A 23,921-nucleotide genomic window follows, 5' to 3' on the forward strand; every position below is an offset into this window, starting at 1 on the left:
CAGTTTCATTCCTCAGGGACAGAATGGAAATACCTTCTCCCATAAGTTGAGTGACCTGGGCGGGAAGGATGCACTTTTTAAAAGAGCTGTATTCTTGTTTTTTTGTTGTTTTGTTTTGTTTTGAATTTCCATAAAGGTATCAGGGGTGCTATTCCTAGGAGAAATTTATTTAGAGATAGGACTATTTGACTGGGATTTGAACATGAGAGAAATAAAAATTCTGGCTTCTGTCCTGTGCCAAAATTATTTGAAAGAGGAGTCAGGAGGCATCCTCAAAAAACTACTCCTTAACCACTAATCTCATTAACCATATTAACCCAAGGACGAACTAAATCTGAGCAGAGGAAGAGGTATTTCTGGGTAAAGCACCTCACACCTTAAAAGCCACCCATGTATCCCTGAGCTGTGAGAAGCCCTCATTCCAGAAACTCTGGCTAAAGGACTGGGGACCTGGGAGGCTGCTGGAGATATGAAATACAGAGCTATGGCATCCAGATGGCACTTCTTGTTCTGAAAGTGACTGGGAGAGGGAAAGAGGACACAGAGAAAAGGAGGGGAGGGGGTTTTGGGGAGGAGAAGAGAAATAAGTAAAGAAAGGGAGGGGAGAGGAAGGGAATGGAAAAGAGGGGAGGAATGGAAAAGAGGAGGGAAGAGCAGAGGGGAGGGAAGGAGAGGGAAGGAGGGAGGAGAAAGAAAACGTTACATTGAAGTATTACACAGGAGACCTTAGGGAAAGGTGTCAAATAAATTGAATAAAACAGGAGTTGGAGAGGGAGCTAAATGTGGTGAAAGTACAAAAAAAAAAAGCACAATGGCTCGGAGGTCCAGAATTGCTTAGGACATGTGCTCAAATTCTAGGAAAATGCTAGAAAACTTTGTCAATCTCTTTGAGCCTGAGATGGGCCCAGAACATCTCAATGAATGTTCTGGGCACAAGGGAGACCACGTGAGAGACAAAGGGTTAGGAGGACCTGATCCTCCTGTCCTTAGCTCACAGGCAGGAGGGATGAGACCAGCATATGGTGATGACAATGATAGCAGCTATAAATTATTGAGCTCTGTATTATTATACTTCTCTTGTATTATCTAATTTAATCATTACTATCTTATGAGGTGTGTATTACTATACCCCCCATTTTAGAAATGAGAAAACTGAGGCCCAGAGGAGGTAAAGTGCCCTGTAGCATAGTGGTCAAAACATGGGCTTTGGAATAAAACTGGATTCAAAGCCTATTTTCTCAACATAATAACTGTAACCTAGCCATATCACTTGCTCTCCCTTAGCATTTTTTTCTCATTTGTAAAAGGGAGACAATGCTAATACTTCACAGGGCTGTTATGAGTATATAATGACTTAATGGACACCTAATGCCTAACTCACAGTAAACACTGAGTATATGTCGGTTGTTATTATTGTCATTACTTTTCATAAGTGACTAGCCTGTGATCACGTGCCTAGTGAGTGAAGCTTCTAACCCAGATCTTCTGACTCAGAAGTCTGTGTAGATAACCACTAGGCTACATTGCTCTCACACTGGGATTTTCACAGAAAGTAGAAAATGGTGACTGCCTTAACAAGGGTCTGTGTTTTTCAAGGGAGTTTGGTTGGAGTGGGGTGTCACAAATTAATGCTATAGAACAATAGATGATCCCCTATGAATGGATAACATTTAAAGCAATAGAAATGGATGGAGAGACCACTCCAGATCCTAGGGGGAAAAACATGAAGAAGGACAAGGAGAGAGGTAGATGGTAGGTGTGGGGAGCAACTAGAATCCTGCTTTGGCTGGAGTCGAGGCTGGGAGCAGGGAACTAGTGGAGATAAACCTAGAAAGGCAGCTTAAGGCCATTTTAAAGTAAGCCTAAAATTTGGGGATGAGGGCTTTATAATTCACTTTATGAACAGAGAGGCTTCAGCAAAGATTCTAGAGCAGCGGTTTCCAACCTTTTTGGTACCAGGCACCAGTGCTCCTATGAGAATCTAATGCCTGATGATCTGAGGTGGAGCTGAGGTGGTGATGCTAACGCTGGAGAGTGGCTGCAAATATAGATGTAGCTTTGCTCACTCACCTACTGCTCACTTCCTGCTGTGTGGTCCAGTTCCTAACAGGCCTTGGACGGGTACTGGTCCGTGACCCGAGAGAGGGACCCCTGTTCTAGAGCATAAATGTAACATTACTGTTAACTCTGTCCTCCCAAGAGTCAGAACCTCTTTTGTTTCTCCCTTCTCTTTAAAGCCTTTGCCCAAGGCGCTCTCTCATTCTGGGAGTCCTCAGCTCATCCTTGGGACTGGAGGTTTCTGGCAGCAAGTTTGCAGCTGCTTTTAACCAGCCCCATTTTTAGAGCAAGTGAAGGCCAACCTGGAACAATACTGAGCTCACCTGTCTGAATCTATGTCATGTCAACCAAAACAGTTGGCCAGTGGACATGTAATTACACCCTAATGGACCCAGTCTTGGATGCATTCTTCCCCATAATGATAAGTTAATTATTCCCAGCACCCACAATGCATGAGTCACAGTGTGTGATCCTCATATGGAAAATGGCAGAGAGAGACGTTCATTAAACTTTAATGAGCACACTTTTCTTTTTCCATGCTATCAAAATATTTTGATGAGAAAAGAATATTTTATTAAAATCAGACATAGAATTTTTTTCTGGCTTCCCATGTGGTGATGGTTGTAAGATGCTTTAAGTCAGAAAAAGACTCTTAGGCATTTTTGTTTTTAATGAAAAGCTTTTTTTTTTTTGAGAGAATGGAGGCAATTGGGAGAATTCAGCTAGTCTCCAGGCTAGAGACTGGCTTGTCTGGAATCTGTGATGTGTAACATGGAAATAGCACTATGGTGGGTTTCTCCCATTCTCAGTTAGCAAAGGTTTCACGTTTTTCATGGTTTCGCTCAAGTCAACTAGAATAAGAACACCAAGAGGGACACCTGTAGCCCCTTTTGTAGAAGCAAAGTGGCTGGGGTCATAATCCACCTGGGCTGCTTTGTGTTAATTACTCAACCATGAGAAGTAAAATGGGTCCAATGATAGTACTGACCTCATTGTGTTTCTGGGAGGGATCATTAAAATAATTCACGTATAGAGCTTAGCATGGTACTTTCCTCATATTAAGTCCTCAATGAAGGCCAATGTCTATCAGCTTCCACCACACATACCTACCCTCCACTTTGCTTTTTCATCTCCTCCTCCTCTTCTCTCTTTCTGTCTCTCTCATACATACATACATCCTCTCTGAACTTCAGTGTCCCTTTTGCAAAATGATTACCCCACTAACGATTATAATACTACTCCTATTAATTACAATCACATGTAAAACACAAAGTTTTGTAGGTTAACATTTGTAATGTTTGTGAGGATGCTTAGCCCATGCCAGGAATTGGTAGTTGTTGATAAAAGTTTCTTCCTTCCCTGCCTAGTCCCATCTATGCCTGGAAATCCTGCAGTCACACTTGGAAAATTACTTAAAGCAATGTTTGGCCCTGTGGCCTAAAGTGAAGGTAACATTCATCTGGTGGCATTGCATCTGACTTCTAGGTGTCGAGTGTGTGCACTGTTCCCTGTGGAACCCTCATGTGAGGAAGGCCAGTTTTAAAGAGCCTGATGTAAAAGTGGGAGCAGATAGAAGTTTTCATGTGTTCCTCAGATGACTTTCATTCAGTACTTGAGAAATAAACTCTTTCAAGTGCTATTCTAAGATAGCTCAGGTGCCAATACCTCTGTAGTGTTATGTAGAGCAATTCCTGTAGCCTTTGCAGGACCTCATGAAATACCAGAACTCATTTTCTCATATGAACGAAATTGCTCGTAGGAGCAATTTTGCTGAGAAAATATAACTACTTTCTATGTACATGATTTTAAAAAATTATAACCATGAACAAGCTATGAACAAATAGGTGCCCCCCCTCAATTCTTTAAAAAATCTTTTAAACATTTAAAATGAGAACAACTGACTGTTTTCAAGAATTTTTAACATGGATTTTAATGTGCCTCACTGCCTCCCACCCCTGGCATGGGCATAGTCTGCCCAAGTGTAGGTATTAGCCTAGTGGCATTAACAAGATTTTAACAAGGATTGCTTCTTACTTATTTGTTCTCTTGACTATAAGAAATTTCCAGTATTTATTCATCCCTTTGTTTAGTCATTCACTCATTTATTCATTCTTTTATTCACTTCATTCAACAGTTATTTGGTGCCCCCTCTGTACATAAGTTGTAGAAGTTTTTTTTTTTTTTTTAATTATCAGAGGAAAAAAGTCATTTGTATTGACTGTTCCTTTGAAATGGGGAAAGATTGCTCGTATTTCTGTTTAGTGGTAGCCAACCTTGGTCAGCTCCAGGCCACTCTGTTTTCTCATGGATTGACCACCATTACCACACAGCCTGAAGCACCCCTCTCATACAAACAGTGTTCACAGTACCTACAAAAGCAGGTAATTCATAGAAATTTGTAAGCAGAATGTCTGCACTGCTAGCCCCAATCACCTGGGCCTCAGCACTCTGGACTTGCAGTGGTAAGGATAACACAGGTGGCATGGGCAATGTCCCTGCCAACCCCTCCAGGGTGGGTGCCAGAACCTACTTCTGGGTGGGCTCTACTCCAGGTCAACACCAACACTTGCGCAGACTGTCCCCAGCCTGGTGTGAGGAGGCCATAAAGGGACCGAATCTAGCCCACTCGCCAAGCTATGCAGAGAGCTACATCCACCCTTAAAAGGGGCGCCCTTTCCTAACCTGCACTGATGCACACCCACATTGGCTCAATGTCCAGCTCTCTTCTGACTCAAGACACTATCTTGGCTTTTTTGAACAACTATTCTAATGTGTTCTTACTGGAGCCCATGTTTCTTCCTGAAGTGTGGGCTCCAGTTAGAATCCTCTTTGTATCCATGGAAACTACCATTTTAACCAGAGTAGAGCAAGGCCAAGATGGTTGCTGAGGTAGATGACTGGGCTCTGCTCCTACAACATCCCAATTCATATACCTTTATCCCACAGGAAAAGTTAAAATTGGGGAAACCACTCGAGATGTAATAATTGTCCCCAAAACGCTTGACAGCCACTGGGTAAAAAGGGTGAGACCTCACTATGGTTTTTTGTTCTATGAGAACTTAAATATCAGAAACCTTCTATCAAGGCAGAAAATGAAAACAGAGACTGTTCTAATTAATCCCTGAACCATTTCCCCTCCCATGTCTCCAACCAAGCACATATCTCCCTTTCAACTTCCTGTGTTCTCTCTGACTTTGTCACATGTCCCAGTCACTAGGATGCACCTCTGCCCTGCCCTTCCCCTTGATCCTTCAGTGGGAGGCTGAGACAAGGGCGCAGGGAGGTGAGCCTCTCCACTTTTTAAAAAGCGTTGCTGGAGGCTCCCAGCTTCTCCCCTTTGTGATTCTCTTCCTTAATACCTAAGAAACTGAATCTACATCTCCATAGGGGAACTTATGGTTTAGACGGTTCTTATGGTCACTCTGGCAACATTTCTTCTCTTAAAACTCAATAGCATTTAGATTCAGTAAATGTTAACGTGTTTCAGATGCTCTTCTAAATCATTTCACATCGAATCTTCTCCATAACCACATAAGAAACTGAGGCTCAGAGAGTCCAAGTCATTTGGCCCAAGGACATACAGCAGCAGCCCCTGGTTTTCAGACTCTGAGTCCAGAACACTTTCCCTTCAGCTTCCCCCAAGTATGGTCATTGTCCGTGTCTCAGCCACTTCGGTCATGCCTCTTGGCACGGTCCTAGACCATCAGTGGAGAAAATCAAACATGTCTGTGTAAGATCCTACCCTGATAGGCTCTGAGTGGTTAAAATCTATGTATCTCGGGAGGGTCCCAGGCAGGGCACCACCAGCCATGGCTTTCTATGCTCAGCTCACTAACTCTCCACCCCATCATGGCTGTTGGTCATGGAGGACCAGACAGTGGGTGTACTCCAATAGCCAGGAGTACATATCCTAGACCTGTCAATGAGAAGCCCCACAACTGGAAGGTATACGCTTCTATTTCCCTACCCAGTACAGCCACAGAACAACCTGTATTTGAGAGTTAAAATGAGAAATCTCTGGCAACTTGTGTACCTAAAACATAATTTGCTCTATGCATATCCTTTTGCTATTTTTTTTTTGATCTTATAAAAAGGCACATAAAGTTAAACATCAAGAATGATGAATCTCATCTACCTTATCATATAATCCCACTATGTTTGGGCTATTGGTTTTTTAAAATATCTCCATCTTTACTCTAAGTAGAAAATCCTGTTATCATCAAGTAATATAATATATCAAGGCCCTAAGTCCATCTTGTCATATTTTACTATGCTATAGAAATCTGATTCTTTCCCCATAAAATCAAAGAGTTGGGTCATGTATATGTTTTCAAATTTAGTTCAAATTTAGTTCATTGTGCTCAACTAGTAGTTTAGTGACCTTATAAGGTAATACTGCAAATGATTCTTCAGTGAATTTCAGAAAATAATGAGGCTATTTCCAGCAAAGAAAATGTTACTATTTTTGTTTCTCTGCTGTCAGAGATCACAGTGTATGCAGTGTTTAAAGATGAATGTTTTGGAGTCAGAAAGACTTAGATTTATATCTGGATTCTACAGACTTACTAGCTCTGTAACTTGGACATTTTATCTTTTAAGTTTCAGTGTCACATCAATGGAATGTGTTGTGATATAATCATGTCAACTCCCAAGCTCATAGGGCTGTAAGGAGGATTAAATAATACAAATAAAATGATAAGCAGAATATATTAGTGTTAACTTAGTAATGTAATACTAAATATATATATATATATATATATACACCTAGTAATGTATATATATATACATATATACATATATAATATATATGTATGTTACTATTATTATTATTATTATTACTAATCAGAGTCAATCTAGAAGTATGGTTGAGCAATGGCTCTGGCACCAGACCGTCTGCATTCAGTTCTCACTTCCTCTACTTACTATCTTCATGAACCTGAGCAACTTACTTCTCTGTGTCTGTTTCCTCATCTGTAAAGTGAAGACTCACAGTATCTAACTCATATAGTTGTGAAGATTAAATGAGTTATAATATACATAAATCACTTAACAGCATTGTTCAATAGAACTTTCTATAATTATGGAAATATTCTAAATCTGTGCTGTCCAAAATGATAGCCACCAGCCACATGTAGTTACTGAGTACTTGAAATTTGGCTAGTGCAACCAAGGAACTGACTTTTCAATTTAATTTAATTTAATTAATTTAAATAGCCACATGTGGCTGGTGGCTACCATAATGGACAGCGCAGACTATAACATTACCTATCTTAAACCATTAGCATTGTTTAGCAAATGCCAACCTAAGTATATTAGCTGATAGCAATGGTGGCGCTATCACTAATGAGCATAATTTACAAACAAGCAATTGTTTATTACCAGCAGTGATCTTAGGCTGAGGAGAAAAAAATTCATCTTTCAGCAACACATGTAATAATAATACATGATTGAAAGCACAGGAAGTAAGGGCTGTGAGGTGAATTAATAAATCATGTGACTCATATAGCCAACTAAGTTCATTCTTTCTCAAATTTTTCTCATTTCAGTTTCAATTTCGAACATGGTTATGTATACTGTAAAGCGTATACTCCATGGAAGAGCTCTTGTAATTTCCTAAAAAGTAATTTTTTCCCAAAAGTGTGTGTGTGTGTGTGTGTGTGAGAAAGAGAGAGAGAAAGAAGGAGAGAGCGGAGAGAGAGACTTGTTTACCAAAGAATCAGAATAGTTGCTCATTATCATGAAATAGCATCAAAGACAAGAACTTAGTATGTTAATATTGGTGAATGATATTTAACTTGTAAAAGCATCATATTTTGTCAATTTTTTAAAACAGAAATAGTTTAAATGAAAATTTTTAAAGAACCAAGGACATCAAATATGTGGAAAAGGATTTAATGTCACCAAGTATGACATATGCTTTATCCTTTTCTCTGGTCTGAGTAATACTCTTCTCTAAAGTGAATGCACATAAAAGCTTCTTGATTTAACCATCTCAGGATTGCTAAAGGCTCTCTTGACTTAAGGTTTTATGAGAGCAAGAAAATCAGAAATATAATTATGTTGATGTGGAATGATTCTTACAGCACTGAAGAAAGCACTGTAGAGTCCCTAAAAAAAAAAAAAAATAGATGTGAACAGATATTTTTACCTACAATAGTCATCATTCTCAACATTTCACAGATACCATAGCATGGCACATCACTTAAATCAACACAGAATATGAAAATACTATGTGTGTGCTCCATTTTCCTCAAAAGAACAGAGGGAAACATCTCCACTTAAATTCCTAAACAGAAAATATTGATGTTAAATGTTGGGCAGGCTTTTTTATTTTGGTTTAGTTTGAGTTCTAAGGCTCGTTATCAACTCAGTAGTCAGACGAAAGATGTTAAATAGGGACAAATGTCAGAAAAGTGACACTGAGTATTCATTTACTGCAGAAGAAGCACTATAAAACCTGGAAAGGCCCTCTCCTTTCAATACCCCACCCCTCCCAGGCTTCCTCCCTGCTTCAGCATCAGGGAAGGCTGGGAAGTATTTATATACCCTTGCCAGCAGTTAATTACAGAGATAATCTCTGGAAACAAACTAATTAGACATGACATGTGAAATTATCTGAGAAGACTTAATCTTCTAATCATATTCAGGTCTAAAACTTATCCATGAAGACCCAAACACTTGGGCCAATCTTTCAAATATCTAATTTTCCCTATCACTGTCATCAGTGACCTGAAAGGATACACTTGGCTTTCCACAGCATGGGGATCTTCCTGTAAAGCTAGCCTACCAGTATAGAAATGATTCTCAACCCGGAGCCCATGGGCCCCAGAGGGCACATGGGTCTGCAATGAATCCCTTAAAACTACATGTGGACTTTGTATGTCCCATATATTTGTCACTGTTTACGTCTGTGTGGTATAAGGGTCAGTAAATACTATCAGATTATTTTAAGGAGCTTGTGCCCGTACTTGTAAAAGTATGCCATGAGGAAGGCAGATGGCTCCAAAATATTTTCCTTTCCAAAATTAAAGTGATCAGAGCAAATACTTTTACCAATAGTGTGTCTGAAGTAGCCCCACTTTCTCTAATTTAGAGTTTTTATAAATATTATCTTTATCTTGTATTTTTAAAAATTCAAAAGCATTCTGAAATTTCTTTTCAACTTAAGACAATATTTGGGACACATTTGAGAATTAAACCTACAGTATTATGCATTCTCATACCTCCAACATCAATGATAGAGTCGGAACATTTGGGGAAAAAGTGAAAAACTGTCTTCCAAATGTTTCATCTGCATCAGTGGTTTTCATCTGGCTGGAGGGGTGAGGGACAGTTTTCTAAGTTGGTCTTTAGAAATCAAGAGGGGTGCTTAACATTGATTACAGGCTCCACTGCCAGAGATTCTAATTTAATTGTGTGAGTTGAGCCTTGACTGCCATAGTTTTAAAGTTCCCCAGGTGATTCGGCCTGTGCATGCCAGGCTGAGGACCACTGATTAAAGTGCTGAACACACTGCTTGGCAAACAATTCATGCTCTGTAGGTGACACCTGCTGCAGTCACCATCATGATCAGTATCTGCTTCACCCCTGATCCCTCAGAACCCACTCTCTGCCCATCTTACCTCAGAAGATGGGGTTTTGAATGTAATGAACATGGAGAATTGACTGGAATTTTCATTTTTCTTATAGATTTTAAAAAATCTCATAGATATAGATTTAGTCACACACTATATCTTAAAGAGTAAAGCCATTAGGTTTTATTCTTAACTGTAGAGTCAGTGAGAGTCTTCTCTCCGGACAATGCTCTTCCTCTTTTCCTCTATTCATAAGAAAGGCTCATTTCCACATGATTTTTTTTCTATATTATACACTGCTTAAAGAAATAAGGTATAGTAATGACTGGGTTGTTATATAGAAAACTCAAATGATCATTACTTTTTTGTAGCCAAACTACTTTAACAAATATTTACTGGGCACTGGCTAGATACTAGAGTAGAAAGTGGGCTGAAATATAAGGTGAATAAAAAAACTACCCCAAGCATTGCTACTTCAAAAAAGTATGAGCTATAATGTATTAAGTCTTTGCCACATGGTAAGCAGTGTGCTAGCTGCTTTGTATATATTATCTCATCCTACCCATTTCTTATCAGAAAGAACTTTTATTATTATCTAGTTCCCAAGTTACTTAAAGTTTATACAGTTCCATCTATTTGGGGTACATAATCTCTAAACAAACAACCAAAACTATGGTCACCTGGCCATTTTTCAGCACATGGTGTTGGTGTTGGGAAACATATAGTTCCAAGGGCAAAGGGCAGTGACCACACAGATTAAACACAGCATAAGAATTACTACTAATAATAGCAATGTACATAGATCACCTCATAGAAATGTCAGTCACTGTCAGAGACAAAAAATCTGAGTCTCAGAAGGTTGTCACCGAAGGCCCCACTGCTAGTAAGTGTTGAAGCTAGCATTGAACTCTCATCTCCTGCCAAATACCTGATACTTCTGAGATTTGTTATGGAGGAACTCACCAACAAATAGCCTCACATCCTGCTGGACTCCCATGTCATAACTGTAGAAGAATTCTCTTTTGTCTATTTTAGTGTCCAGCTTTCTCTTCTTCAAGTTCAACAGTAAGGACTCCCTCTTTGGACACACTTTTTACAGTGTTTCTAATATTTGCAAGGCACAGTTTCCCTGGAGCGATTGTTTCCCATTGAACTCAGGAATCCCCCAAGTGCTGGCAGGAAACTTGAGCCCTATCCAGAAGCAGAGTTCGCCTGGCCACCCTGACCACAGAAATCTGTTGCTTCACCAAATGCACTTCCACCTCCTGCTGACAAAGAGAGCAGCTGGTAGCCAGGTTATTAACCTGAGCTCTAATTAGGGTGGTTTTTATAATGAAGAAAAGTGTGTGATTCTAATTAGTAATTTTCTATCTCTTTCTCAATAGGTATATCCCCCCATCAAAGCAATAAGCTATTCTCATTGCACTAGTTCCATTGCCAAAAAATAATCATAATGTAAAACAGAAGCAAAGTAAAGGTGGTTAAGGGCACAAGAGAGCAGAAAGAGGTTTCTGTGCTGCTAATTATCTGCATTCTCCCCCAACTCATTTCTTAGGTCCGCGGCCCAAAGATGGTTGGTTCTGACATGGTTGTGACAGTTGAGTTCACTAATCCTTTAAAAGAAACTCTGCAAAATGTTTGGATACATCTGGATGGTCCTGGAGTGATAAAACCAAAGAGAAAGCTGTTCCGGTATGTGCTAGGGAGTTGTGGGAAGGTGATGTGGGGCTTTGGGAAGCTTATCTCTCTCTCTGTCTTTACCAAACTTATGTCTAATCCCTAATGAAAATGTCCAAGAAACTGCTACTTCCTTATTGTCATTTCTTTGGGACAAGGGATAAAAATAGGGTTGGTTCAACTGGTACGTTCATCATCTAATCCTTAAAACTATCCAAACGAGGTAGGTACTGTTATTATTTCCTTTCAGTAGCAGAGGAATTTGAGGCTTTGAGAGATCAATTGGTTTGCCCCAAGTTGCACAGTTTATAAGAGTAATACAAAGTTTCAGATTCAGGGTGGCTGAATCCAGAACCCAAGTTTTAAGCATTTTGCCATACAACTTCCTCAGGTATCAGTCCTACTAATATTAACTAATATCTGTGTGTCAGATATTATGCTGAAAGATGTTCCTTTTCATGGGTCCTTTCTATCCAACTCCACCTCCCGGACTTCACCAACCCACGCACTCTCTAGAACTATTGCTTTCAGTAGAATAAAGGTGAGCCTAAAGAGTTTGAGACTAAGTTCCTTAGTCAGGGAACCCCAGGTTCAGTAATACTTTGAATGAAACTGCTTCTTTCACACCTAGCACTGTCAAATTGTGCTATACAGTTCTCAGCTTCTGTGAATTGTACTGACAAAGGCTGTCACTCAACAAGACAGACCATTCCACGGTCAGGTAGCACTAATTGTTAGATAACAATACTACTTTTAGATCATCCCAATGATCCCGATTCTGTCATCTGGACCTATATACTGAATAAGGCCCATCTCTCTTCTATCTGATGGCTTGCAAATATTTGCAAACAACTGTGACATCTTTCTTGAGTCCTCTCTATAGCTACCCTGACTTCATTCCTCTCACCTCTAATGTGGTTTTAGCTTCCTCCCTCTCCCACATGCTCCAATTTGTTAGTGCTCCTCTTAAGACTGTGATACCAGAATGGATCCCAGTCTTAAGGTTTATTACTTTCATTTCTACCACAAATAAGTCCCTGTCAGCATCAATCAATCTAGAAAATTTCCTGTGGGTGACCTTCTAAGGCATAGAAAGGAGGTGAAGGGTTTTAGAAACTGCCTCATGACCGGATATGTTAGGAATTCCCCCAACATCCTTCATAGAAGCTACCTTGATCTGTAATCTGTGGGACAAGTGCAAGGCCTCCTTCATCCTTTCTCGGGTGGCTTTAAAAACCAATTTTCCCACTAAGGGCTCTCTGCATTTCTTTCAAATTACAGGGTTCACAGCTTCTTCATCCCATAGTTTAAGAGGTACTTTATGCTTGTGCATGCAATAAACAGTAGAGAAAATGATTTGAGTGCTTTAAAAAAAATGCAAGCACAAAACTTAACAACTTTCCTGTGCTAATAGGAAAGTTGCAGGGGGGTGGGGGAGAATTAAATTAGAAATCAACTCCAGCTAGAGGGAGAGGTCAGCAGTAATAGTCCTGCTTTCGTCAGAAATGATAGTCTCACTTGTCCGTTCTCACACCTTCTCACTCGAATCAGATACAATAATCACTCAGGCAAAGTGAAACACATTTCTACTTCTAAAAAGTCCCCTGCTGTATCCAATTTTCCATCTCAAATAGTAACCCCACAAGCTTTATCTGAGGATATGGGAACTTCCAGCTACCTTTACACCTTGGCTGTCCCAAGAATTCCACCTTAATCAAAAGCCAGTACACAAAAAGAAGCAATCTATGTGTTAAAATGAAGATTAATGCTCACTCAGAGTAGTGACCCACTACTTAGGTGGGTCTCAAAATAGGTTGAGTGTCCAGGTGCATTGTTTATTGTTAATATCTGACATTGGGACAGGTAAAGTGGAGTGAATCAGGGAAAGTATGATAGAGGCCAGTCCCTACATGAACACTAGGCAAATGGCCCACCTATATTATTACTAGTTACTTCAGCATCTTGGTCTATGGCAGATGGGTAATAGATAGAATGTCAGGTCTTCAAACTCTTATGGAAATTCAGATCCAGGGGTGAAGCTTTCCAAAGCAAGGGAAGCTTTATTTCTCAGACACTGTCAAAAATTGGAAAGAATTTGAAATAGAAAATATTTATTATCCAGGTGGGCTTAAGACTTTGGAGAAAGCACTACTTTCTTCATTTCCCCCTGACTCCAGCACACACCTTCACAACCAAGACCTGAGCCAGCCAGTGCCCACATCCACATTGCCAGATAATTAGAATCTCCAGTTACCCTCTGCTGCCAAGATCAAATCTATGGGTGACAGATCCATATATCGACATGGGCCTTAAAAGGGGCAATTCTGTAGAACCAGAATCTTTCACAAGATTGTATTTCTTTCTAGGATACACATCTTGAATAGTCTAGAGAGTCACCACCCCACCTGTCCACCCACACCCATGCCAGGGCCCTAGAAGGCAGGGGTTCTCTAGCTCAAAGCAAGGGCCTGAAAGGCAGGAGCTGGTGAGCAGGGAATTGAACTAGAAACAAGGAAGGCAGACGGTGCCATGTCTCATTCCTTGATCAGGGTACAAGCCAACTCTACTCTAAGATAATTTACCTTCCTGCCCTTCCCCCACCTCCTCCCACCTGTCTCAAATGCTTGGAGGTGCTGCTCCCACAGACTCTCAGCTTTCAAGTTTCTACACTTGATACTCCAGAACATCAAATAATTCATCTTCCAGATTCATTTTTCTCTTTAAAAAATGGTCAGATTCAGGAAGTTATTTCAAGAAAAAAGTTCCCTGACTTTGTAATATTGGTTTAAATTTTGAGTTTTTCAAATAGGACAGAAGCTAAGGGCTAGACACACAGAGGACAAACCATAGATAGTTGCAGTTTATTGTAATAATAATCCCATTTGCCTGCGTGTGTTCAAGATGATAAATGGCCAGCATATCCTGATGGTTCAGCACATTACTGAGAATCATTTATCACAACATCTATCCCCAGGCAAATAGGATTATTCCAGTATTACTCCACTTACCAAGATGGGTAAAGAATTTTTTCTCTCTTTCTGGATGTAGATAAATGCATACTTAGACATGCATGTATATCTTCATATATGAGTATATTTTCATGATACTCATACATGATAAGTACACATGTATACATGTATGAGATGCAGGTATAAATATCATTATATGGATGAGTTTATGAGTAAGTGCAAATAATGAAGTAAAGCTTGTGAATGCATTATAGTTTCTGCTTGAGGTTACCTTTATTACATGGCCTTAGGCCAGATCCTTAAGCAGGACAACTATCTTACAGTGTTTCTGATTGATCACTTGGTAAAACCAGAGAAGAGCAAATGAATGGATCAGGGTTAAAATAACAATTACTGAGAAATAAATATCTCAAAATTTACATTCATATTGAATTAATCACTGTAAATTAAAGATGGAAACTGCTACAGGCAGAGTGAACTTACTTTCCTAAATTATTTTGTAGCGAGTTCAAGCAGAGCAAACAACAGCCACGAAAGTGATAGTAATAATAAAAGTAATAATAAGAACAACGCTACATATCTAACACTTGGCACTTACCATGTCTTGCCATAGTTTTATGCACCATGCAAATATAAACTCACCTCACCCTCTCCACAGCCTATTCAATATTCCAAAGTGTCCACCTTTTACAGGTGAGGAAAATCATGGTGAGGTCAGTGATTTTCAAACCTTGAATCATAAAATCAATATACGGAATTTGAAAAATACATATATAGGTTGTATGTGTACTTTTCACACAATTTGGCTTTCATCTAACTGATTTAAATAATTTATATAGCCACATTTCTAAAGAACAAAAAATAGGAAAAACATTGACAAATACCAAATTAACTGAGACATTCAAACTATCAGTGTCAAAGTCAATGCCTTGGAGTAGCCCCAAAGAAAGAGGTCCCCAAGGCCTTAGGTGCCTTTCCCAATTCACAGGCCACGGATATAAGTGAAAAAAAGGGACTTCTTATTCAGTGTGTGGGTTTCTAGAATTTAAAGACTTTTCTCTTTTTATACCACCGCTAGCTGAAATACATAGTTTTAGTGATATTTGAGGAAATCTTGAGGTACCAACTTTATGTAGAATAGGTCCAACACAGGTATGTGGTCCTGTGTTCCTTCCCTCACTTTGGTTCTGTCTAAAGTGGTGCTCTATGGCTCCAGCCCCCAAGAGCAAATGGGGACTCACGTAGCTAAGACCTTTGAGCCACTCTAGACTTTCCTTCACAATTCTCCTTCCTTACAATACCTCCAACCACCCAAACTATAATGTCACTCCTAGCTCCTTTGGTCCCCCAGGTCCTTCCATGGGGTACTAGCAGGATGTAACCTCCTCCAGCCCTGACCCCTTGCTCAGTTGTCTGTGAATCTAGCCACAGAATTCCTCTGTACAACATGTTCTTTGTTTCTGAATACAAGCACCCTTATTATGTCCCTCAGTGTATCTCTCTTCATCCATTATCTGGGCCATTGGGTTCTGTGACTGTGAAAGAGTCCTTAGTCCCCTTTGGATCTCAGTTAGTTTCCTCATCTGTAAAATGAGACAATCAAACTAAGTGATTTCTTAGTCCTTTCCAATTCTCACGTGCGAGGCCTTAATAACCCCATGAAAATAGTCAGATTCCTTTTCTCTCTTTTCAAGACATGCATGGGGCTTCTGTTTATTTCCCTAATGCTCTCCCAGAAAACCACTAGTCCAGGGTCCCATACTAAGCCAACTAGCATGTGTCCTCTAGCAAAGACCAAGAATCCTCCGTGGTCAACACTTGCAGGAAGTTCTTCCTACAGAATTAAAGGTTATCTGTCTTGCTTGAGAAAGCAAACATGTGAAAAAGTAAGCACAGTGATCAAGAAGTCATCTTCTTATAGGATATAGTATGAAATACAGTATACACTAGTAGAAACAGCATGGATTTGGGAATCAGATAAACTTGGGTGCAAATCTCGTCTCTGCTCATTAACAGCTCTATGATCTTGGAAAAGTTGCTTCACTTGTTTAAACCTCCATTTTTCTTCCAAAATATGTCAAGTAGTAGCTACCTCTAGAGACAATTATACAGATAAAACCTGCATATAACCTCCTCCTGAGGACTACATGGGGTAATATAGGTAAAGCATCCCAGAAAAGCCTAAATCCCCCCAACATGACACTTAGGAAGACCTCAGAACATGGGCTACAGAGGAAAAGGAGAGCACCTGGACCACTACAGATTAGCTCCATTATCAGGATGGATTTGGGCATTGGCACAGATGAGAGCAGAAAGGCGCATGGGTAGAAGACCTAATTTGATGGTTGAAACAGGATTACAAATTACAAAGCATGCATATAGTCATAGTCAGTTCACAGCAGGTAGGGTCATGATCTTGGGCTGGGAACAAGGTCTATTTCAAGGGGGTGGGTAAGAACTAATTAGAGTGTCAGGACCTCAGCAAAGGCAGCTGGGGGATTCAGATAGGAGTCTAGGCCCAGGAGGGAACTAGAGTGCCAAAAAATGAGCTGAGGCAGATCAGTCACACTGACAAGGCTACTGGGGAGGCTTAGAGACAAGTTAGAGTTCAGTTAACTTGTGGCTTGTGCGGCTCAGCCCAGCTCCACCAGACCATGTATACTGGGAGACATGCATCCAAATGGAAATAACCATGCTCCAAGGAATTATCACTGGCAGGATCTGGCAGAGCCTCATTAGGGGCCTCATTTGGGTTGTAACTGGTGGAATAAGCCAATATCCTAACCACCACCAACTAGAAGGAAAAAGAGGTTCTCTTGCTACCCAGTCAAGATAGGAAACTGGATCTACCTCTCTGGAAAGTAAAATCTTTCTTTTCTTTTCCATCCTTTCAGTGAAATCCAGCCCAACTCCACTGTGCAGTGGGAAGAAGTGTGTCGGCCTTGGGTCTCTGGCCATCGGAAGCTGATAGCCAGCATGACCAGTGACTCTCTGAGACATGTGTATGGCGAGCTGGATTTGCAGATTCAAAGACAACCTTCTATGTAAATGCACAGGAGGCTGAGATAGATCTAGGCACTTGGCCTTTCATTGTCTTGGCTAAGGAAATTCTAATGCAAAAATAGTCAGCTCTTGCTTTAACTTAGGTGTGAAGACCTAGATAGGACTGGGTAGGGCCCAGAGTGGGGATGCCATGTATTTCAAAAACACACTTTTTCAAACCCAGGCTACTCAGTGTGGAAGTTAGTTTTTAATTGCTCCACCTTCTGAAGGATTCTGAGGATTAGCTTTAATTAAGCTCTAATTAAGCTCTCATAGCTCATAAGAGTAAAAGTCATCATTTATCATCACAAATGGCTGCAGCTCCAAATATCAGAGGACTTCCCTTAGTGAGGGGATTTGCTTAATACCTGGCCTCATGTAAAACAAGACTTCAGATCCCCATTCAGCCTTTTGGGGGTAACGTACTCCCCAAAATGGAGAGAAGTGCGTGATTTGGGCCCTAGAATTCTATTCCCTTTTCTTAGAAGCAGTTTCTGCTCTCTGTGTCAGAACATTTTTCCCAAGAATTGAGTACAACATCATTTGTCTTCTTGGCAAAGCCAGAGAAAGGTCTTTCATCTTGCACCTGCAGCGAAATAACTGCCTGCCAAATTTCACAGAAGATGTGGCCCCGTATTAACAAATTGCATTTATGAGAAACTTAATCACCTAAGAGGAGATGAGAAAGCAGGTGTAATACCCAGATCTATTAAATAATATAGTTTTATGGTGCATTTTATAGGAGGTGTCACACCATGGCCTGATCAGCAGGAACCAATAGCCCTTATTTTAATCCTTTCTGGGCTTCAACACAGGCACACCTCAGAGGTATTGTAGGTTCGGTTCCAGACAACCACAATAAACTATAAAGCAAGTCATAATATTTTTGCTGGTGAAAGGTCTCACCTTCAATTTGTAAAAACAAACAAACAAACAAACAAACAAACAAAACACAAGTACGCCTGTACTAAAAAGTTATGAGGCTGTCTTGGGACAGGAGGAATGAGGAATTAGTCTTTAATTAGTGATTATGCTTCACCTGTCTCTCTGAGATCATCTTCACACAATGATGCAGGCCTAGGTATGTTTTAGAGATAGAATAAGCCCAATGATTTGGAGAAGATGGCAGATTTATTGAGCAGGCATGTGGAAGAATGGGCAGCCACTAATTCTCTCTTGTCTTTCTTATAACCTATGTTGAGAACACAGCCTATCACTCAAGTGCTGAAAAGTAACATGGACTCCTCTTTGCAAAGAGCCAGCATTACCCTATGACAGAAGACACTGGCATCATTTGTATTGTGCCCCAAGGTTCCAACAGACAAGGCTGCCTGATATTTATTTGCAAGGCTGATTTATGGTCAAAATTACCCATTGATATGCCTAGGGAGTGATTTAGATCAGTATATTGTGATTCTTAACAAACAAAAAAATGAATAGTGGGAAGAAACTAGGGGAGGGGGCCAGGGGGAAGGAGGAGTCAGAATGGAATTCTCTGCTCTATATAACAACATTTCTAAGCCTTTGAGACTGTTCCTAAGCCTCCAGCACCAGGAATCCATAAGGGTAGCTGGTACCCCATAGGAACAGCATACCTAACTCTTAAGTAATCTCCCAGCATTTGCCAAGCCTTAAAATTTCCAATTTTAAAATTAAATGTATTTTGCTAGACTAAGTTGGCTTAACATAGTATACTCCTATTAGCTAGAATGTAATCAAAGCTTAAAATAAACTTGATCTAATTGTATTTGCATTTGCACAGAAATGAATGCTTTGAATTTTCAATACAGCATACTACTAACCACAACTGCTCAAGAAATCACCCTTCCTGGATAGGAATAACCCACCTGGATAGGAAGATAAGCACTTCCCCTTTCAGGAAAATAACTATAATAGGTATTGATGTCACAGTTAGCTTTCCTCACTGCTCTCTCTACATTTTAACCATATTCACTGAAGGAGGATGTTTACATATTTAGTTCAAAAACCATCTTCTAGAACTGCAAAATGTCTGTAGAAACTTTTTCATGAATGATCTCATGAATCATTAGGGTGAATCAGTGGACAAGCCAGCACAAATACCTATCACAACATATACCTTTTATGGTCTTAAAACAGAGATGGAAAATATATGGCAAATATGCACAGAAGAGCCTATATTCATAGCAAACATCACTAAACAATTGCAGCTCAGATAGGGCCTCAGAGTCCTCCTCAACACAGTACTCCAGGCAGCTATTACCAACTGATTTGGAGTTGGCATACAAAATAAAACCTGCCTGTTATGCCTACCTTAGAGCTAGGTCAACTCTTTTAATAGCTGGGATTCCATACTGTGTAATCATGTTGTGGCTCTACAAGTCATACATTAGCAATGGTAAGCAATGCATCTCAGATGGCAACAGAGAATCTGAGTTGTAGTTTCTGCCTGTGCTAGTCCTCCATGCTTCTGAACAAATCCTCATCTGTATTTAAAGTTCAATGACTAAAGATGGGTAACAATGCTTACGTTTCCATAAGGATATTCTGGAGGATATGTCAAGCAAACCCTAGCAATAACACATATCAAACTCAGATGGATGGATGGATGGATGGATGGATGGATGGATGGATGGATGGATGGATGGATGGATAGATAGATAGATAGATAGATAGATAGATAGATAGAATATACATGGGGTGTTTTTTTTTCCAAATAATTTTACCTTATCAACCTGTAAAAAAAGTAAGTATTATTATTTTCAAACTGTTTATGAAGAACTTAAAAAGGGCTAAAAAGCTATATATATCATGGCAAATTAAGCTGAGGTGGGAGTAGTGAAATCAAACTCTGGTTTTCTGTACACTCTTTAAACCTCTTGCTGTCTTCTCAGAGTTTTAAGAATGCTAATATAAAACCAATTTAAAGACTCTTTGAAGAGCTGCAGTATAACAAACAAAAATATGCACAAGTTTATAACAGGAATGCGGGGGGAAATGAAGTTTGTGCTAGATGCATTGGCAATTAAAAGTCATAGAATTCTAGGTGTAAGGTCATTTATGAACATCCATCCAATATTATTATAAAGTTACTAGTCAACCAGTTGAACTAAACATTTATTCGCCTTTTCTACCATTCAGCCATACTCCCACAATTCAGCCAGCCAGCCAGCTTTGCAATTACCTATCCATTCTTTATTCCAACCATCCATCTAACCATCCAATTACTTATTAATAAATGCATATGAACAAATTCAAAAGTATTTATTGAATATTGGGCATCTTACATGATCCTGGGGATTCAAAGCTGGAAAGTCCATGGTCCCTACCCAGAAAGAATTCACAAGCCAGAGGAGGAGCCAGCTACATAAAGTATAAAGGGATACATTAATAGAAGTATGTCTAGAGTATAATGGAAATTTTTAAAAAGATGTATAAAAAAGCCTCCCCCAAAATCTACAAGAATAATAGAGAAAAGATTTTAATAAAAACAGAATGGGAGGTAAGTTGGAGATCATTTTACAGAGAAGAGCTCCTATGACAGCCTGGAGGAAAAGAAGAGCATGATCCTTCTAGTGAACTGTGATGAGCTTGGCATGGAGAGATGATGAGTATCCAGCAAGGAGAGGTATGGCTCTCCAAATTCATCATGATGAGATCATTCATGAGAAAGTATCTACAAAGATTTTAGCCACAAAAACGCAGGATGGATCAGAGCTGGAACATTCCAGAAACAAGCGTTTGTTCCCCTGGCACTGTATTGTGGAGGGAGGCTAATAGAGGCTGTGAATAGCACACTGAATGCAGAACTAAAATCTATGGGTGGGTCAAAGAGTGACCAAGCCAAAAGTGTATGGGGTGGAATGCCTAACTCAGGTCAGTTAGGAAGGTATAAGACTAGAGGTGTGGCTACATTTGCATTCAGTGTTGGGAAATGAGATGTAGATAAAATGGGAGAGGTAGCATGTTGAGGGGAGCTGCTTATTTCAAAAACTTATACAAGTGTGTGTCAGACAAATTTCTAGAAGCTAAAATTTGGCAGCCAAGTAATTGCCATGGTCAGGGACTGTTAAAAGACCTAGGTCCTAGGCCCATGCTCACTTCTGTGTTAAAGCAAAGATCTCGAACTTGGTACCCAAGAAAGTCAACTGTGTCTAAAGAAACTTCTTCCCATCTTAGTTTAAGATTTTCCTTAAGTTCTAAGCACCTCAACTCATTTAGACTCAGTTTTACTTCCATAACTCTCTATAAAAAATGAAAATAAGGCAACAATAACATCTTTTTAGTATGGCTGTCAGAAATCACTCTTTAAAAGCAAACACAAATAAGTGAGAAGGAAAAAAAAGCACCTCAGTTGCAGCAGGAAAAATTACTAGGAAATTGTGCTCACCTCGATTGCCAGGAGTTACACTGACCATTTTCTAGCTCCAAAGACAATAGATGTTTTTAAAAGTTGCTTAGTAAGCTTGCTGTTGATACAGTTCATGAACTCCCATTAATTTTCACATTAATCATTGTTCTAGGACTTAAGTAATTACCTAAGCAATGTTTTACCATCCCTGAAACTAATTAAAAAATAAGGGGTTCTAATGAGTATTTTCTATTAGTAAAATCAAGTGCCCATACCACAAAGAGGGTTCTTTACTCTTCTTTTTGTTTTGAACAAGTTTAGACATTGAGAAAGTATGGCATGAAAAAAATTACAATCAGACTTAGAATTTGTTATCTTAAGATGACAGAATACAAACAACCATAAAATTATCGTTATTTCTCCCACTGAGAGGTGGAGTCAAACTTCCATTACCTCCCCTTGATTCCAGTCAGGCTCAGTGTTTCTAGTGCAGTAGAAACAACACTATCAATTCTCAGGCCAGGTTTTGGGAAACAAGTGGCTTTCACTTTTTGTTTCCTGAAATACTCTCCATTGGAAGTCCTGAGCTACCATGTAGAAGCTCAACTACTTTGAGACTGCCATCCTGGAGAAGCTACATGTAGATGCTCTGATCAACCACCCTCACTGAGTACAGCCTTTCAGCTACCCCATCAAGGCACTAGACATGATAATAAAGCCATCTTGGACCCTGCAGACCAGTCTACCTATGAGCAGAATGCCACGAAGTGACCTCAATCAATGCCACTTAGAGAAGAATCACTCTGCCAAGCCTTACCCAGATTTTTGACCAACCAAATTATGAGATATGATAAAACAGTTATTGTTTTAAGCCACTAAGTTTGAGGTTATTTGTAATGCAGTAAGATATAACCAGAGCACTTACCTCAACAATCTCAGAAAGGAGAGCAATTTACTGATTAATGCTCTTCTTGCTTTAAGGAAATGCTCTGTTTTGATCATTATCTTCCTGAAAACTATATAGAGATACATATAGTTTGTTGCTACTCAGCAGCTTCTATATATTTGGAGAGACCTAACGTGTATATTCCCAATTTAATAGTGTAAGTATTTTCAGTGCCTTCACCTCTTTCTTTTAAGTATAGATCCTTCCTGCCCTCATCTCCCTCAATATTTGGTTAGATGCCAAATTAGGAATATTTGGTTAGATGCCAATTAGGAATAACTTGAAGTTGAGCAAGAGGGCACGATGGAGAAGGATGACATTGCTCTTTCACAAAGTCTTAGGAAATAGGACCATTCCATTGAGAACCTCGAAGAAGTGTCAGACCCTCTATCACCCCCATGAACCCAGCTTTCTCATGAGCTGAAGCAATAGAAAATAGTGAAACAGTCTGGTCACAAAACTACCTTCCATTTTTTTGTTCCCTGAACATTCAAAAATGCCTTGATTTGCACAGAGGTCTACACTGATTTAGCTCTATATGAAACAAAATACTACAAAGTAATTTATTTTGGAGGGAGAAAAAAAAATGGTGTAGATGATAGAGGCTCTGTACATCCCTCTGGTGACTAAATCAAAGTTGTGACAGAAACAAAGAACAAACAGCAAGGAAAATTGCCTGGGATCTAGATGAACAAGCCCTACAACTAGGGAGAGAAATAAGAAATCACCCTGCAATGGGAGGAGGTAGGACAGGATGAAGATGTAAGGCTCCCCAGTCCCTAGTGGCTGAGTGGGATTGAGGCTGCAGCAGCAGCAGCTGGCAGCTGCAGAAGCCTCTTAAAGGGGCTGTGTCTGTGAGCGGACTTTTGCAGTGACAGACCCGCTCACTCTGAGCACCATGGGGACACTGAGTTGTCAGAGTGAGGGCTGAAGTGAGACTCACTCTGTACAGAAGAGCCAACGGTATCCTTTGTTCCTCTGTTGAGCCCTCCCTACTCCCATGTGGAACTCAGCACTGCCATAGCTGAGATATCATCAAACTGGATAACAGAGGTTGCTTCACCCAGAGCATTCCCTGAAACCGCACCTCCCCCAACTTGCAGCCCCACTCAAGCCACATCCAAACATATCCTCAGTGAATCAGGTGCCCCTTGTTGACCAGCGCCTACACTCATACTGGTGGCAGCTGATCATGGTTTCTGGCAAGGCCCTTTGAGGCAACTATAAGGATAGCATCTGTGGATTGCTTACTGAATCTTAACAGGTGGCACTGAAGGGCACAGGCTGAGGCTAAACTTGGCCTGCAGCTGAACTCCTCTCAGGAC

General features: G+C 40.0%; 1 protein-coding gene across 1 annotated transcript in view; it reads left to right on the plus strand.

The window, feature by feature from the left end:
* The window catches only part of F13A1 (coagulation factor XIII A chain), a 169,130-nt gene extending 147,665 nt beyond the window's left edge, over positions 1-21,465 (plus strand). Inside the window, exons 14-15 of the mRNA XM_039869403.1 lie at positions 11,188-11,324; positions 17,173-21,465. Of these exons, the coding sequence (XP_039725337.1) occupies positions 11,188-11,324; positions 17,173-17,326 (291 nt within the window). The 3' untranslated portion in view covers positions 17,327-21,465. The remainder of the gene's footprint in view (positions 1-11,187; positions 11,325-17,172) is intronic.
* Positions 21,466-23,921: the final 2,456 nt, after the last annotated feature.

Source organism: Pteropus medius, unplaced genomic scaffold (genome assembly GCF_902729225.1).
Source record: "Pteropus medius unplaced genomic scaffold, Ma_sr-lr_union100, whole genome shotgun sequence".
Lineage (NCBI taxonomy): Eukaryota > Metazoa > Chordata > Mammalia > Chiroptera > Pteropodidae > Pteropus > Pteropus medius.